The sequence below is a fragment of the Microcaecilia unicolor genome, chromosome 3 (genome assembly GCF_901765095.1).
Source record: "Microcaecilia unicolor chromosome 3, aMicUni1.1, whole genome shotgun sequence".
Lineage (NCBI taxonomy): Eukaryota > Metazoa > Chordata > Amphibia > Gymnophiona > Siphonopidae > Microcaecilia > Microcaecilia unicolor.
In genome coordinates, this window is record NC_044033.1 from 196,608,592 (window position 1) to 196,623,996 (window position 15,405).

The 15,405-nt window shown below is 49.7% G+C and overlaps 1 protein-coding gene across 1 annotated transcript; it reads right to left on the reverse strand.

Annotated features, from left to right (window-relative positions):
* Positions 1–1,506: 1,506 nt before the first annotated feature.
* CCDC151 (coiled-coil domain containing 151) lies at positions 1,507–15,245 on the reverse strand. Its single transcript, XM_030196966.1, has 14 exons — positions 15,099–15,245; positions 13,609–13,730; positions 12,997–13,074; positions 12,659–12,838; positions 11,976–12,011; positions 11,142–11,243; positions 8,852–8,977; positions 8,136–8,258; positions 7,127–7,273; positions 6,703–6,863; positions 5,261–5,417; positions 3,760–3,915; positions 2,992–3,076; positions 1,507–2,298 (listed from the first exon to the last, which is right to left on the reverse strand). The coding sequence occupies exons 1-14, from the start codon at positions 15,181–15,183 to the stop codon at positions 2,171–2,173; spliced, it is 1,686 nt and encodes a 561-aa protein (XP_030052826.1). The 5' UTR covers positions 15,184–15,245; the 3' UTR covers positions 1,507–2,170.
* Between the last annotated feature and the right edge of the window lie 160 nt (positions 15,246–15,405).

Genomic DNA, 15,405 nt, shown 5'->3' on the forward strand with positions numbered 1-15,405 from the left:
TGGACTGGACAGTTTTGATGATTTCTTTTGCCTTGGTTTCTCTTTAAAATAGGACAAGTATAATAATAACAATACAACTTTCCATCATTTTACTCAACACAAACTTAGAAGCATGACTATTTTTACAGTATTTCTCTTTGAGTCAGTGTGTGTTTTATTCCTCATTGATTCTTTAACATAAAGGCACATAAGTACACAGGATCCCATAATCCATCATGTATATACAGTATAAGCTTTGAAATAACTTAGCTACCAAAAGGAGTGACACTACTGTCCAAATATCCAGATCCTCATCCCCTCAACAATAACCCCTCCACCTTCTATTCTCTCATATTAAACATAAGCCTAAAACCCAAACTTCTTACAAGCCTCTCTAGGGGTCTGTCTTGTACCCTTTTGTTCTCTGGGGTGTCCCTCTGACCTGCCTCACAACCTTTCCTGACAGACTTATACGGTCTGTGCCCTGACAATGGCAGATACAAATCAAGGTAAGGTATACACAAAAAGTAGCACACGTGAAATTATCTTGTTGGGCAGACTGGATGGACCGTGCAGGTCTTTTTCTGCCGTCATCTACTATGTTAGTATGTTACAATGGCAAGATTCTCAGAAACTTATGGATTTGGGATCTCCACAACAAAGGGTGTAGAATTACTGCTGGGTGAATAATTATCCAAGCTGCAAAGGACTCAAATACAAATCAACTTATGCATCCAGCTTTTCCTATTTAATCGCACAGCAATATTTGCTTGTTATACTAATATCATCTTGCCCAAGATCCTCTGTAACACTAAATGTCTATCTTCTAATATATTTCCACCCTTCATGATGTATTGTAAGCCACATTGAGCCTGCAAAGAGGTGGGAAAATGTGGGATACAAATGCAAGCAATAAATAAATAAATAAATAAACTATGGAACGTACTGCCAAAAGTCGTAAAAACATCGTATGACCACCTAAATTTCCGGAAATCACTAAAAACAAACCTGTTCAAAAAAGCATACCCCACCAACCCAACATAAAAGCCTGAATCCCTGCAACACAACGAAACCAAAGCTCATAATGGACATAAATTAACTCTTCCTCTCTAAGATCCCCTAATGTGTCTGTCACACATGAACCTTATTCTACCACAACATCACCTTGTATTTGTTCATACCGGAATTGGCGAACGCCTATATGGTACTATGTAAGCCACATTGAGCCTGCAAATAGGTGGGAAAATGTGGGATACAAATGTAACAAATAAATAAAAAAATAAATAATTGGTATCAATACAAGTATGTGTGTGTTTTGCAGTTCTGCATGGGATGCCTTAATTGTGTTTTGTGCTTTTTTTTTTAAATTACCTGTGGACAAAGGTGAGTAAAAACGCAGAACTGAGTATAGAACACATCCCAAGCTTTATATGCTACTGTCACTCTGCAGTAACCATAGAATCATCCACCAATCAAACCAAACCCGACCACCATTTCATAAGTTCAATGTTTATTAATAGTGTACACTCAATACAAAAAACAAAAAGCTTAAAAACAGGACAGTGAAGCATGCAAGTACAAAACAGAAAGGAAATATAGAAATGTGTGTTTTCTCTATATACACAATCACAATGATAGCTTTAATAGTATAGAAGTCTCCTTGCCCTGAGTCCCATAAGACATACAGGGCCATTGGGAAGCTACGAGAGACTCTTCAGTGCCTCTTCGTGTCACCAAATGAGAGTCTTCAGGCCCTTCACAGGTTCATGGACTACAGGGGAATTTTCCAGGTCCCTCGCTAGCTCTTAAACAGAGTGATGGCTGGAACCCACAGCCCTAAAATAGAGGATCCCTCATACTCCAGAGGAACATGGTTCCTGGGAGCCAAAACCCAAACAGCTGACAGATCAACTGTCATTTCTGGAGCTGCTGCTGGCCCAGGAACGGGGCCCCCAGGCCAGCTGCCACCACGGCTCCTCTGCAGGAGCACATGCGTCTTCCCTTTCATTCGGAGAACAGACGGAAGAAAGAGACTGAGGCGGGTAAACATGTTGCGTCTTTGTTTGCCAGGCTCCTCAGATGGAAAGAAAGAGAAAGTGTGTTTGCAGGGGGAGGCTTTGTTCTGCTGTCACATACGGGAGTGCAGGAGAATTTGGGAAGGGGAGGAGAGGAGGAGGAGGAGGAGGAAAGATCAGTTCTTCCCTTTCTTCTTTTTGGGACGCGTCCTTCTCTTTGTCCTGGAGTCAATGATCTGCTGAGACTGGCGCTTCAGGGCAGCTCGTGTCACAATATCCCCATCATCATCCCCACTGTCTTCATCTGTGGGAACAACAAAAGCAATGAATGAATCCTCATCTTCTTTAAGGCATGTCCTAGCCCTCTCAACTTGGTACGCATCCCCCTCCCTGGCGCTCTCACCTTGCTGCATGTGTTTCCCCCTCCCTGGTGCTCTCACCTTGGTGCATGCATTTTCCCCCCCATTGTTACTCTCACCTTGGTGTATGCATTTCCCCCCCATTGTTACTCTCACCTTGGTGTATGCATTTCCCCCCCATTGTTACTCTCACCTTGGTGTATGCATTTCCCCCCCATTGTTACTCTCACCTTGGTGCATGCGTTTACCCCTCATTACTACTCTCACCTTGGTGCATGCATTTCCCCCCCATTGTTACTCTCACCTTGGTGTATGCATTTCCCCCCCATTGTTACTCTCACCTTGGTGTAAGCATTTCCCCCCCATTGTTACTCTCACCTTGGTGCATGCATTTCCCCCTCATTACTACACTCACCTTGGTGCATGCGTTTCCCCCTCATTACTACTCTCACCTTGGTGCATGCATTTCCCCCCCCATTGTTACTCTCACCTTGGTGTATGCATTTCCCCCCCATTGTTACTCTCACCTTGGTGTATGCATTTCCCCCCCATTGTTACTCTCACCTTGGTGCATGCGTTTCCCCCTCATTACTACTCTCACCTTGGTGCATGCGTTTCCCCCTCCTTGGCATTCTCACCTGGGTATATAGGCTGTACTACTTGTACAGGTATCTTGACCCGGACATTGTAGGACGGAAGCTTCCCCTCAATGGTAGCGTAAAACTGAAAAAGGAAGGAAGGAGATGACTGAAAGGGGGCTGAGCACAGGGTTCTGATGAGCACTTCCTCCACTCTCTAGCCCACTTTTCCCAGCTCTTGTCTGTCTGTCCTTCTGTCTTCTGCCCTCGTCCACAACACTAATGCAGCAACTTGCCTGTTTCTCAGTTTCACTGCCTTCTCTGTGGATGGGTGGCTGAAGCAGTTTAGTCTAATAAAAGGGAGAGGAACCAGAAAGCACTGAGAAGGTGATAGATGAAACAGGGACTGGGCTTGGCGAGGCTTAGGACCCTGCTGACAGGGCAATAGACTGGGCACAGCAGGGCTTAGCACCCCGCAAGAGGGCAAAATACTGGGCACAGCGGGGCTCAGGACCCCTACGAGAGGGCAGAGTCGAAATGGAGCAAGCAGAAAAACTTGGTTAAGGGAAGAAAAATAATATGGGGTGGGGGTATAGCTTATTGAGAGGGGCTCTGTGAGCAGAGCTCTGAGACAGCGCCATCACATGCCAAGGCTGCTGACAGCCTCAGGATGGATGGCATGAGAGACCACCAACCCATAAAAATTAATCGTGTTTGTAGCCAGAGGATTGAGGGGGTCTGAGCTTTACGGGAAGCTCCCTTCTCCAGGGGCTGCAGACACGGTGGGACCCGGTCCGTTCACCAGCCCGTTACGCCTCGGACACTTACATCCTCCTCCTCCATCTGTTTCAGGACCTCGGGCACGTCTTCATCCTCCAAATCCTCCAGCAGCAGCTGCAGCTTCTCCTCCGTAACCGCGAGCAGATCCAGTACGTATTCGTCAGATGTCTCCGGGACTGGAGGTGGCCGGAACTGGCTGGGTGGCTGAAAGACAAGATGATTGATGCGGATCAGTCCCTTGAGTAATCTACATGCAGACATAAAAGCAGCGATGTGGGTGGGTGGGGGGGGGGGGGGGTCTAAAACCTTGATCTTGTACCCCCTCCCCTTCTCTCGCCCTCGGGAAGGATGCGCTTCCTCTATTCCCCTGTGCGGCCATGTGTCCCAAAGACTCTGGAAGGAAAAGTCAGTAGAACTTTCTGTGGACAACTTATCCGCATAAAATGATTCCGTCCGTTTCTGCAGTTGCAGCTGAAAAGCATAACTTATGCGGATAGTGACTAAATGTACGTAACTTTTCACCTGACTCCCATACCTTCCCATTTGGCCACATTAATTTTAATTGTATAGTCAGTGAAGAGGTCAGAATTTTTTAAAAAAGCTTTCTGTGCTTGGCACTTGCCACTGATGGTGGAAACACTCTCCAGTATCACCCCTTGGTGGTTTAGACCTGGAATCCATTACTGGGCGTACGGGTGGGGAGAGCAGAGCCAGGAAAATACCACCACCATCCCTTCTTCTGGAGCTGAGGTTTCTGAAAGCTTTTTACTGCTGGACACAGTAACCCACCATGGATGACAGCAGATAAAGGCCGTTTATCCCATCTCCACTGCTAAGGATACATCCCAGTTGCCCGCTGTAGGGAATAAGCGACTGCACAGTCTCACTCCTTAGCCACACCAGATCATTTTGGGGAAGATAAACACACCAACTGCCTACTTTATTCAGCCCTGCAGGTCTAACCACCCAGATTTTTAATGATTACAAGTCCCTCTGGAATTCGTTGCCGGAGAAAGTGGTGAAGGCGGTTAGCTTAGCAGAGTTTAAAAAGGGGTTTGACGGTTTCCTAAAGGACAAGTCCATAAACCGCTACTAAACGGACTTGGAAAACTCCAAAATTCCAGGAATAACATGTATAGAATGTTTGTACGTTTGGGAAGCTTGCCAGGTGCCCTTGGCCTGGATTGGCCGCTGTCGTGGACAGGATGCTGGGCTCGATGGACCCTTGGTCTTTTCCCAGTATGGCATTACTTATGTACTTATGTACTCTAAGCTGCCACTCATCCCGGTTTACCCTTCAAGCTTGGAGGGAGGACTGCTAGTGGTGAAGAAGTGACGGGAAATCTGGGGATTCCACTGACAAGATAACGCATAGGCCTTTCATTAGCCCTTAACAGTTATGAGCTGAGGTTTCCGGAGACTCAGTGACGGGGCAGGGACAAGGACAAATTTTATCCCTGTGCCATGCTCTACTCCTCTGCTCTTACCGGCTGTGATATTAGACAGCCTCACACTGCTCTGATCTCCAGCTGAGTTGTTTCTCACTTACGAGTTTGATGTACTGGACTTTGCCAGCCAGGTGCTCCACTCCTGCCTTGGCCGCTGCCAGGATGCGGATCGCCCTGTCCATTTCATCCTTGAGTTTGTCACGTCTTTTCTCCTCGTTCTTCAGGTGTGATTCCATCTGCTCCTGCATCTTCTGACCACTGGCAGAGAAAAGAAATGCACAGGAATGAGAAAAGAGTGGAGAAACACGGCTTTTCAATGACAAAGTGGACTCTGAGGTGGGGGAGGGGATTGATTTTTGGAGTATCCAAAGAAGCAGTGCTTGGTGGGAGACACAGGTTTCTAAGAGACAGGATCCTTTACTCTACAGCACAGGTTAAAAAAACACTATCCTCCCTCTGACCGAGAGGTTTACACTTCATTCATGAGACAGCTATGGCATAAGTTCTGGCTTTACAATGTAATCAAAGGCAGAAGAAAATCCTTCGGGAAGTGCCCTATCTAACAAGATGTGTAGCAAAGCAGTGCTGGTACTACAAAATCTCTCTAATTCCTGCTGCAGGCGACACTGACACTACTACTACTACTACTACTACTTAACATTTCTAGAGCGCTACTAGGGTTACGCAGCGCTGTACAATTTAACAAAGAGAGACAGTCCCTGCTCAAAGAGCTTACAATCTAATAGACAAGTGAACAGTCGGTCCGATAGGGGCAGTCAAATTGGGGCAGTCTGGATTCACTGAACGGTAAGGGTTAGGTGCCGAACGCAGCATTGAAGAGGTGGGCTTTAAGCAAAGACTTGAAGACGGGCAGGGAGGGGGCTTGGCGTAAGGGTTCAGGAAGGTTGTTCCAAGCATAGGGTGAGGCGAGGCAGAATGAGCGGAGCCTGGAGTTGGCGGTGGTGGATAAGGGTACTGAGAGGAGGGATTTATCCTGTGAACGGAGGTTACGGGCGGGAACGTAAGGGGAGATGAGGGTAGAGAGGTAGTGAGGGGCAGCAGACTGAGTGCATTTGTAGGTAAGAAGGAGAAGCTTGAATTGAATGCGGTATCTGATCGGAAGCCAGTGAAGTGACCTGAGGAGAGGGGTGATATGAGTATATCGGTTCTGGCGGAATATGAGACGTGCAGCAGAGTTCTGAACAGACTGAAGGGGGGATAGATGGCTAAGTGGGAGGCCGGTGAGGAGTAAGTTGCAGTAGTCCAGGCGAGAGGTAATGAGAGCGTGGACGAGAGTTCGGGTGGTGTGTTCAGAGAGGAAAGGGCGAATTTTGCTGATGTTAAAGAGGAAGAAGCGACAGGTCTTGGCTATCTGCTGGATATGCGCAGAGAAGGAGAGAGAGGAGTCAAAGATGACTCCGAGGTTGCGGGCAGATGAGACGGGGAGGATGAGGGTGTTATCAACTGAGATAGAAAGTGGAGGAAGAGGAGAAGTGGGTTTTGGTGGAAAGACACTATGAAACCTAGGGTGGCTCTGGCTTACCTGGACAGTTTGGCCTCTCCTGAGTATTTTAAGTCTTGGAATTCAGCCTCTAGTCTCTCCTTCTCCTCCTTCAGCTTCACCAGTGTCTTCTCATTTTTTGTCTTCAGCTCGTCCAGATGCCTGTGAGTTTCTCCCTGAGCGACGAACCTGTCTACAACATCCTATGAACCAGCAGAGAGAGACAGGAGGGAATGAATGAACTGAAAACTCAGCTGAGGCATGAGACTATAAGAGCGCTGATGGGTCTAATTAACCCTCAATGCAGGCCAGGATGCATGCATGAATTCGCACCCCCCACCCAAGGTTTCCTGTTCCCTTGACAGTGGTCTGAGGTTCTCTCTTCCCTTCAGAGAGGAGGCCAGAAAAGCACAAGTGCAGGATTTCGGCAAACTCCGTCACCACATGCCCCTGACAGTCTGCTGACCTGGATATCTGTTACTGCAGTGGCATCCTTGATCCTTTGAAAGGCAACCTGGAAGGTTTTTATAGCCTTCTCCTCCTCCTGGGTATCGCTGGTCTCGCACTGGACCTCCTCGGTTACATCTTCCGGCTGAATGATCATTCTCAGTGCCTTGAAGAAGACAGAAACAAGTCTATGTCAATCAAGATGCAGTACCCCACATGCATCCCCAAGAGATCCTCACCCCTCATTCAGACATGCCACACTGCCCTGGAGCAATAGGTCAAGAAGCATAACTTCTACGATACTGACCAGTCCACAGATTCTGCTTAAACTTTCTCCTCAAACAATCCCAACTCCACAGCTGTTTGTGAAGGACCCTCACCCCTCATCCAACCCCAAAGCATCCCAACAACCCTCTCTCTATCCAAAACAGATCCCATTCCATCCCCATCTTCAAAGGATCCCAACTCCACAGCTGTGTGTGAAGGACCCTCACCCAACCTCAAAGCATCCAAACAAACCTCTCTCTATCCAAAACAGATCCCATTCCATCCCCATCTTCAAAGGATCCCAACTCCACAGCTGTGTGTGAAGGACCCTCACCCCTCATCCAACCCCAAAGCATCCCAAAAGCCCCATCTCCATCCATAACAGAGCTCATTCCGTCACCATAATTTTCTTTCCTCCAGTCCTACCAGATCAGTCCAGAACCAGTGAGTTATGTCTGCTGGTCAACTGACATGACCCACAGGTGCTGGACTAGTCTCGTCTGGACGCTACTTAATAACATTGGAGATACAGCAGCAGACAGGTGATGTGATGGCAGGAAATCTTCTGGATATGAACCACCCCCACCCTTGAATGCATGTTGAAGTCTTTCTAGGGGCATGAGGTAGAAATACAGCAGGAGAGATTATGTGCTTATTTCTTGGTCACAACTTCCACCGCCACTTATGCCTCTGTTTGCCCGCTCAGGCTGCATCATCCACCGCCACTTACCCATCTGTTCGCATTGTTCACCGCTACTTACCCGTCTGTCTGCCCGTTCAGCTTGTAACTGTCGTTCCTCCACCTGCCTCTTGAATTCATGAAGGATCTCATCTCGTTCCCGTCTCTCCCGGTGCATTATCTCTTCGTGACGTTGCAGTTCAGCCTAGGAAAGCGATGGAGACTCTCATTAATTGTGTCAAACACTAGGGACTCTTTCCAGCTCAGAGGAGTCAGAAGTAGTGCAGAAGGGACCTTTCTTCCTTGCCTCCACCCTCTGCATTTCAGGAATTGCTTGGGCAGAACCGACGTCACTAGTGCTGAGTGTTAAAGGACACAGTACATCCTTGTTGCCTTCACTTGTAAATCACTCTCAACTAAGGCCTTTTTCACCACTGAGAGATAAAGTGACAGACCATTTGGAAAGAGGCAGGGCTGGGGCTAGAAACCAGGAGTCCCAGTTGCCAGCCCCAGACTTATGGCCACTCTTCCATTTTGCTCTTGAACACTGCTAGTAAGGGAAAGCCAAGATAAGGCAGAACAATGTGGCAGGATGACACTTTTGGATTCGGATGGAGAGAATGAAAGTGACTTTATGAGAGCAGCAATGATTTTTTTTGTGCAAGCCTTATGTAAGACTGCTGACCACCCTGATCACGTGACCCCCATTTATTATCACTACAGTTGTCTCGGCGTGGTAAGCCACTTCCTAAATGCAAGTCAGGAATGGGTTATTGGTGTGCCTCCTGAGGCGCCTACCCGTGCCACGTCCCGTGAGAGGTTAGCATCGTGGTTCATCTGCTGTAACTCCTTCAGTTCGTGCCTCTGCCGCAGGATTTCCGCCTCCAGTAGGTCCAGCTGGTTCTGGAAGGTCAGACTCTCTTCCTGAAGAGGGAGAGGAGGAAAAGCAAGGGTTCAAGATCCAGCTACATAATTATCCTCCCCAGCAAACAACTGACAACTGCAAATTCCAACGTTCTGAATGGCCTTGCTACAGAGCTGCCCAGTTACCCAGTTCCTGGAGGGAGACTTTTAGGCCAGTCCTGGTTGGGAACATATCCCAAAGCAGGGACAGACCTGTAGTCCCCGATTCTACCCACTGCAATCAGTGCAGCAGACCTCATAATGAATCAGGATGGGTAGTCATTACATTGCACCTGCAAGCGAGCCTTCTCAGGAGTAGCCCCCACACTCTGGAATGCACTCCCTTGACACAAGACTATCTTGACCAGGAAGTAGGCTGGCTCTTCTTCCAGGCCTTTAATGGAAGTAAACACTGCAGCAGGACATGTTTATCCACCCCTAGCTGGGACAATATTTAATCATCTCTCTGACCTCATGTGCACCTTTCTTTAAGGAAAAAGTAAGAATCGAAAGAAATCCCACATACAACGTAGTCAGAAGACAAGAGTGAGAAGTTGGAGAAGGCTCGAGAAAAAACAGGGACGTGGGATGATCAACAATGACAAAAACACTTTATTGCTGATACATGCAAGATCACGCAATGCAACTTTCTTTAAACCAGTCTCCTTATTTTCTAACTCCTCTTACTCTCTTACCTATCTATAGGTTCCATCTTTGCAAATACCCTACTGTCAATTAAAATGTTCTATTACGTATTGTGTTGGCATTGTAAGTAGCGTACTATGCCATAATTGTTCTGTCTGTTTGCCTGTCTTATCTAGATTGTAAGCTCTTTGAGCAGGGACTGTCTTTTTGTGTCTGGTGTACAGCGCTGCGTATGCCTTGTAGCGCTATAGAAATGATAAATAGTAGTAGTAGTAGTACTTCGTATCGTTATTTGAAAGGTTTTACTGCTATAATTGTCTATTGCTCATGTTTGACTTATTCTTATTACTAGACTTTGAGCCCGTAAAAACGGGCTATTATAGGAAGGGGGGGGTTGAAAGGCCCGCCCCCACCGCCGAGTTCGCCGCTGCCCCTCCCCCTCCGAGTTCGCGCCCCCCCACCGAGCTGTCACCACCCACCTTCCACCCTGCTGGGCCCTCGCTCCGCTATTGAAACAGCGAGGGTCCGGGAACGCAGCACTGAGCTCTGCTGAGCTGCCGACGTCGGCCTTCGTTCTTCTTCTCTGCCTGTCCCGCCCTCGTGTGACGTAACGTCGTCGAGGGCGGGACAGAGGCAGAGAAGAAGAAGGAAGGGCGATGTCGGCAGCTCAGCAGAGCTCAGTGCTGCGTTCCCGGACCCTCGCTGTTTCAATAGCGGAGCGAGGGCCCGACCGGGTAGAAGGTGGGTGGCGGCGCCGACTCGGGTGGGGGGAGCGTTAGACGGCGGTGTCCCTCCCTCAGCATTAATGCGCAGTACAGACCCTCTGTGTTCCGCCCCCCCGTCATCACGTATTGACGTGGGGGCGGGGCAGAGGTCTCTACTGCGCATTTGCGAGTGAGTACGGTCACTCGCCGTTTATATGTTTGATACACTGCCTTGAATGAATTCTTTCAAAAAGGCAGTAAATAAATCAATAAATAATAAGCAAATGAACGATCAGAAATCTGGCCTAAAATTTTCCTCTTGTTCCTAAGTAGCAAAGTAAATTAGACTCACTGACTTGCTCTTTCTCTTCAGGACTAGTCAAGCCAGTCCTGATTTTATTTACATCTGCCTCTCCAATGCTGGGCCTTGCAGTTCCTAGTTTAAGGAGATTAGAACTACATGTCCCAGAATGCAGTGGGGAAGTGGAGGCATGAAAGAAGTTTTGGATTGTCCTGTTCTTAAACAGTGAAATTAGTCAGACACCCTGACAGGGTAAACTCCTGGTTAGGTGTCAGACCTACAGACAGCAAGAAGAGAGAAAGCACAGCAGACCACCAAGGTCATCGATGTGCTATAAGATGTGCTCTCTGCTTTTTGCAATTAGTTCTGATGGGACAGACTCCAGCATTCATTTCCTCCACCCAGTGACCCATCCACATCCTTAGCCTTGTCCATGGGACTTCCCTCTCAAAGTCCAGCTGGAATGACATGCCACGGGGGGTGGGGGTGGGGGGGGGGGTGGGGAGGGGGGCAGAGAAGCCGACAAACACCTTACCTGCATGTGATCTTTCAGCTTCTGGTACACATTCATAATGTACTCTGCCTCCTGAGATTTCAGCTGCGCTTTCTCCAGGCGGTTTTCCAAGATGCGGAGACCCTGGTGGGGAACAAAAGTGGTCCATTACTCCCTTCTCAGTACTGAAGATCTTTCTGAGAGACGGCATCTTCAGCTTGTTTTCCTAGAAGCGGCAAAGGTCACGCTGAAGTCAGGTACTCAGAAGAGCATCTGTGAATGGCATTTATTTGCAGAAAGCCAGAGGAGAAGGACTCCATGATGAGAGCCAGATAAAGAGCAGTCCAGAGAGCCGGGCAAAAGGGGTGTGGAGAGAGGGCCTGCATGTTGAGTTTCTCATATCCTCCAGCCCCTCCTGTCCACATCTCATGATAAAACACATTCTTAATGGTTCTTACCCCAGACAACAGCTCCAAGTACCTGAGCCAGGCAGACATTTTAAAAGCCCAATCCAGGAAGTAGTGATAACAGAGCAAAGATTCTGAAGAAGCACCAGCCCCAGGCCAGTTAGACCTTATCCCTACCCCCGGTTCAAACACAGAGTCCCAGAAAAGCCAAAAAGCCAAGCAGAGAAGCAGTGACGGGCGGTAAAGTGCAGCGGGGGGCCGGGACCCTCTGAAAGCAGCCCCAGCTGTCCCCAGCCTGGAGGAGGAAAGTCCATTAGCAGAGCATCCCTCCCGGCAGCAGTGAGGTTGGGGGACAGGGGTTGCATGCATATGAGGATGTACACATCTAGTGGGCATGCTCCCACACCCTCAGCAGTGCAGAGAGAGAAAAACAGAGCACCCCAGCCTGCACCAAGCCAAAAGAAACAACCTGCTGGGATTCATTGTCGCTGCCAGTGCCTTCACTCTGTGGAAAGAGGGGAAACTGTAAGACATCAGGCACAGAAACTGTAAGATAAATCGGGAACACATCAGAGCAGGATTTGGGTGTGCTGACAGAGAGCTGTGTGTGCGAAGGTCTCAGTGGAGGAACTGGCAGACAGCCGCATGCACGAGGGTCTCAGGGGTGGATCCAGCAGACAGCCATGTGTGCGAAATGCTCAGCAGTGGATTTGTCAGGAAGCTATGTGTGCGAGGGTCTCAGTGGTGGATCTGACAGAGTCATGTGTTGGGGGGGGGGGGGGTCTCAGCGGTGGATTTGTCACCAAGCCGTGTGTGTGAGGGTCTCAGCGGTGGATCTGATAAGACAGCCATGTGTGTGAGGGTCTCAGTGGTGGATCTGACAGAGTCATGTGTGTGGGGGTCTCAGCGATAGATCTGGCAGACAGCTGTGTGTGTGAGGGTCTCGGTGGTAGATTTGACAGAGAGCCCTGTGGGACTCTGTCAAATCTACCATGGAGACCCTCACACACAGCTGAGACCACAATGAGGGTCTCAGCAGTGGATCTGGCAGCAAGCTGTGTGGCGGTCTCCCTTTCTTAAATTTTGAAAACTCCCCTTACTCTGGGAATCAGTCCTCACTGTACACAAGCACTGGCTATTCGTCCCTCTCACCTGGGCCTCTTGCGAGGTGTCATTATTCGGCATTGGCAGACTCTGGGTTTCCATCTGCCTCTGACTGTAGATGAGCTGCAGTTCCTCCAGGCGCTGTTTCCGCAGCGCACTCTGATGCTTCAGTGCATTCAGGCGTTTTATCTTCTCACAGACCTTTTGGTCCACGATCTGGATGGCAGCCTTAGAAGAAGAGGAGACAGCTTCACTAAGGACTCACAGATAAAAAGCATCGCTCACCTTCTCCCCAATGACACAGTGGAGGCGGGAGGAGCCCTCCACCACATAACGGCACATGGACAGTGTGACGGACAGACAGGTGACGCAGAGGTCTCTCTTACCGGCCCACTCTTCTGCCCAACAGCTGCCTTGTCGCTTTCCCGATTTTGAAAAGCCTCTTGAATAACTTTTTCATCACCCTGCCGAGAAAGGACACAGGGAGACATTTTATCTCAGAACTCACCTCAACAGTGTCAAAACATGACCACGTAAGAAAAAGAAACAACAGTGATCTGCAGACAGGCTAATGGTAAGATCTGTCCAGCCAGAGAAGCCAGATGAGCAGAGAAGAGGGGCCTCCAGTCCTGGGTTTTCTACTCAAACATCTGGATGCTACTGGAGGGCACTAGGAAACAGAGCCTTTGACCTCTAGGACTGGAAGGTTCAGGGGATGGACACAGGGATACGGAGCCTTTGACCTTTAGGACTGGAGGATTCAGGGGACGGACACAGGGATACAGAGCCTTTAACCTCTAGGACTGGAGGGTTCAGGGGAAAGACACAGGGCCTGTCGCCTCTAGGACTGGAGGGTTCAGGGGATGGACACAGGAATAAAGAGCCTGTCAGCTCTAGGACTAGAGGGCTCAAGGGATGGGTACAGGGATACACAGCCTATCACTCTCCCCCTCCCCCCAAACTATGAGGCTCCAAGCTGGAATCTTTTTTATCCTTACCGCCAGGACCTGCGCCAGCCTCTTGTGCAGCTTCTTGTTCTCCTGCCGTAGTCGTGCAATTGATTCCTTGTTCTTTTTGATTGTCCATTGGGAGCTTTCATAGAATGCCTTCTGGTCCCCGTCTGAAAAAGTCAAAGTTTCTGCTCAAATGTAACCCACAATGAACTTTGATTTGACACATTAACATTTGTTTTTTGTTTTTTTTTGCTTGCCTTTCCTAATCCCATTGAAGGTGGTTTGCAACATCTTTAGTAAGGCAGGTACCAGAAGTCCCTACCCTGGGGAGCCTACAGCTGAGACAAGAGAGAAATGGATGCTTAGTCTGGGAATGAGGAGCGAGGCTTTCCAGACCACTGGTGGATGCCAGCACTAGAATAGATACATGAATCAGAAGTGGAGGGAGATCAGCTGAAAGACGATGGGAAGTGCTGCTTGGCTGCATGTCAGAATTTGAATAATTATCTTCCCAAGTGGAAGCATCTGAACTGGAGGGACGAATGTGGCCCTTTTCTGCCATCATTTACTGCGTCACCACAGCAGGTGCTTTTGTAAATAACAGGGGACGCTTTATCAGAGCCCTGCCAAATGTGTGCAGCCATACCGGCTCCCTTCTAGAAGCAGCTCTCTCACTCTGCCAGCTTCTTCTTTCCTAAACCTTACGTCACTCAAGGCTGAGGCTGTGCCCTTGAATCTTTTACTGGTAGTGGAGAGCTGAAGACAGGAGCAACACAGTTCAGGGGGGGGGGGGGGGGGGGGTGGGGGGGGATGTAGACAATTTCTGTGCTCTGATCAGCCCAGGCATGAATCTAGTGCAATGTATATGCACAGACAGGTTGGTCATGATGATCCTTCAGCAGTCCCCCCCCATCTCAAATCCCACAGTGTCAGGCTCTGTCATCTGGAAGAAAGGGGACTGGAGATGCTGCATTCATCCCATGCCCCCCCCCCCCCCCCCCCTCTTCCCCAGGGGTGCTGCCTCTTCTGTTTCTCTCAGAAATTCTAGTCCCATTCCCCTTTGCCCCACCACCTTTTTTCCAAGATTTCTGGGGTGCTGCCTGTTCCCTCTCCTCCTCTGAGATTTCTGGAATGATGCCCCCTCCCTTCCCTCTCCTCCTTTATTTCTAGGGTACTGCTCCATCCCCCTTTCCTCCTGTTACTGGGGTGCAGCCCCCTCCTCTATTTCTGGGGTGCTGTTTCCTCCCTCTCCTCCTGCATTTTTGGGGCGATGCCCCTGCCACATTTCCCCGCCTCTTTCTGGGGTGCTGCCCCCTCCTCCTCTGTTGCTGGGGTGTTGCTCCCTCTTCTCCTCCTCTATTTTCAGGTGCTGCCTCTGCACCTTCCCCCCTCTATTTTGCGGTGCTGCCTCTTTCTTCTCCTCCTCCTCCTCTACTTTTGGGGTGCACTGCTGCCCCACCCCTTCCCATCCTCTATTGCTGGGGTCCTGCCCCCTCCCTCCTCTATTTCTGGGGTGCCGCCCCGTCCCCTCTCACCCAGCAGCTGTATCTTGCGCTGCAGCTCGTTGATCTGCTCGTGGAGCGGGGGCAGGACCCCGCCCGCGCTGACGGTCACCGGCATGACGGTCCCTGCTCCTGCCGGCAGCCCCCTGCCCCGCTCCAGCCAGCACCCCGCCGCGTCCCGCGCCGCCGCAGCCGTCACCTAGCAACGCTCCGCCCACGTCGACACGCCACGTTCACGTCACCGCCGTCCCCTAGCAACGGGCCTCCCGCACCACCGCCGTCGCCTAGCAACGGTGCGCCCTGCCCCGAAACGTCATTGCGCATCCACGTTCAACATGGC

Excerpts from the sequence above, each read along its gene's own strand:
- CCDC151 (XM_030196966.1), bottom strand. The coding sequence starts at position 15,183 with ATGCCGGTGACCGTCAGCGCGGGCGGGGTCCTGCCCCCGCTCCACGAG. Across the intron at positions 12,012-12,658 it reads ACACCTCGCAAGAGGCCCAG|AGTGAAGGCACTGGCAGCGA; the intron begins GTGAGAGGGACG and ends CTCTTTCCACAG. Across the intron at positions 7,274-8,135 it reads CTGAACGGGCAGACAGACGG|GCACTGAGAATGATCATTCA; the intron begins GTAAGTAGCGGT and ends GTCTTCTTCAAG.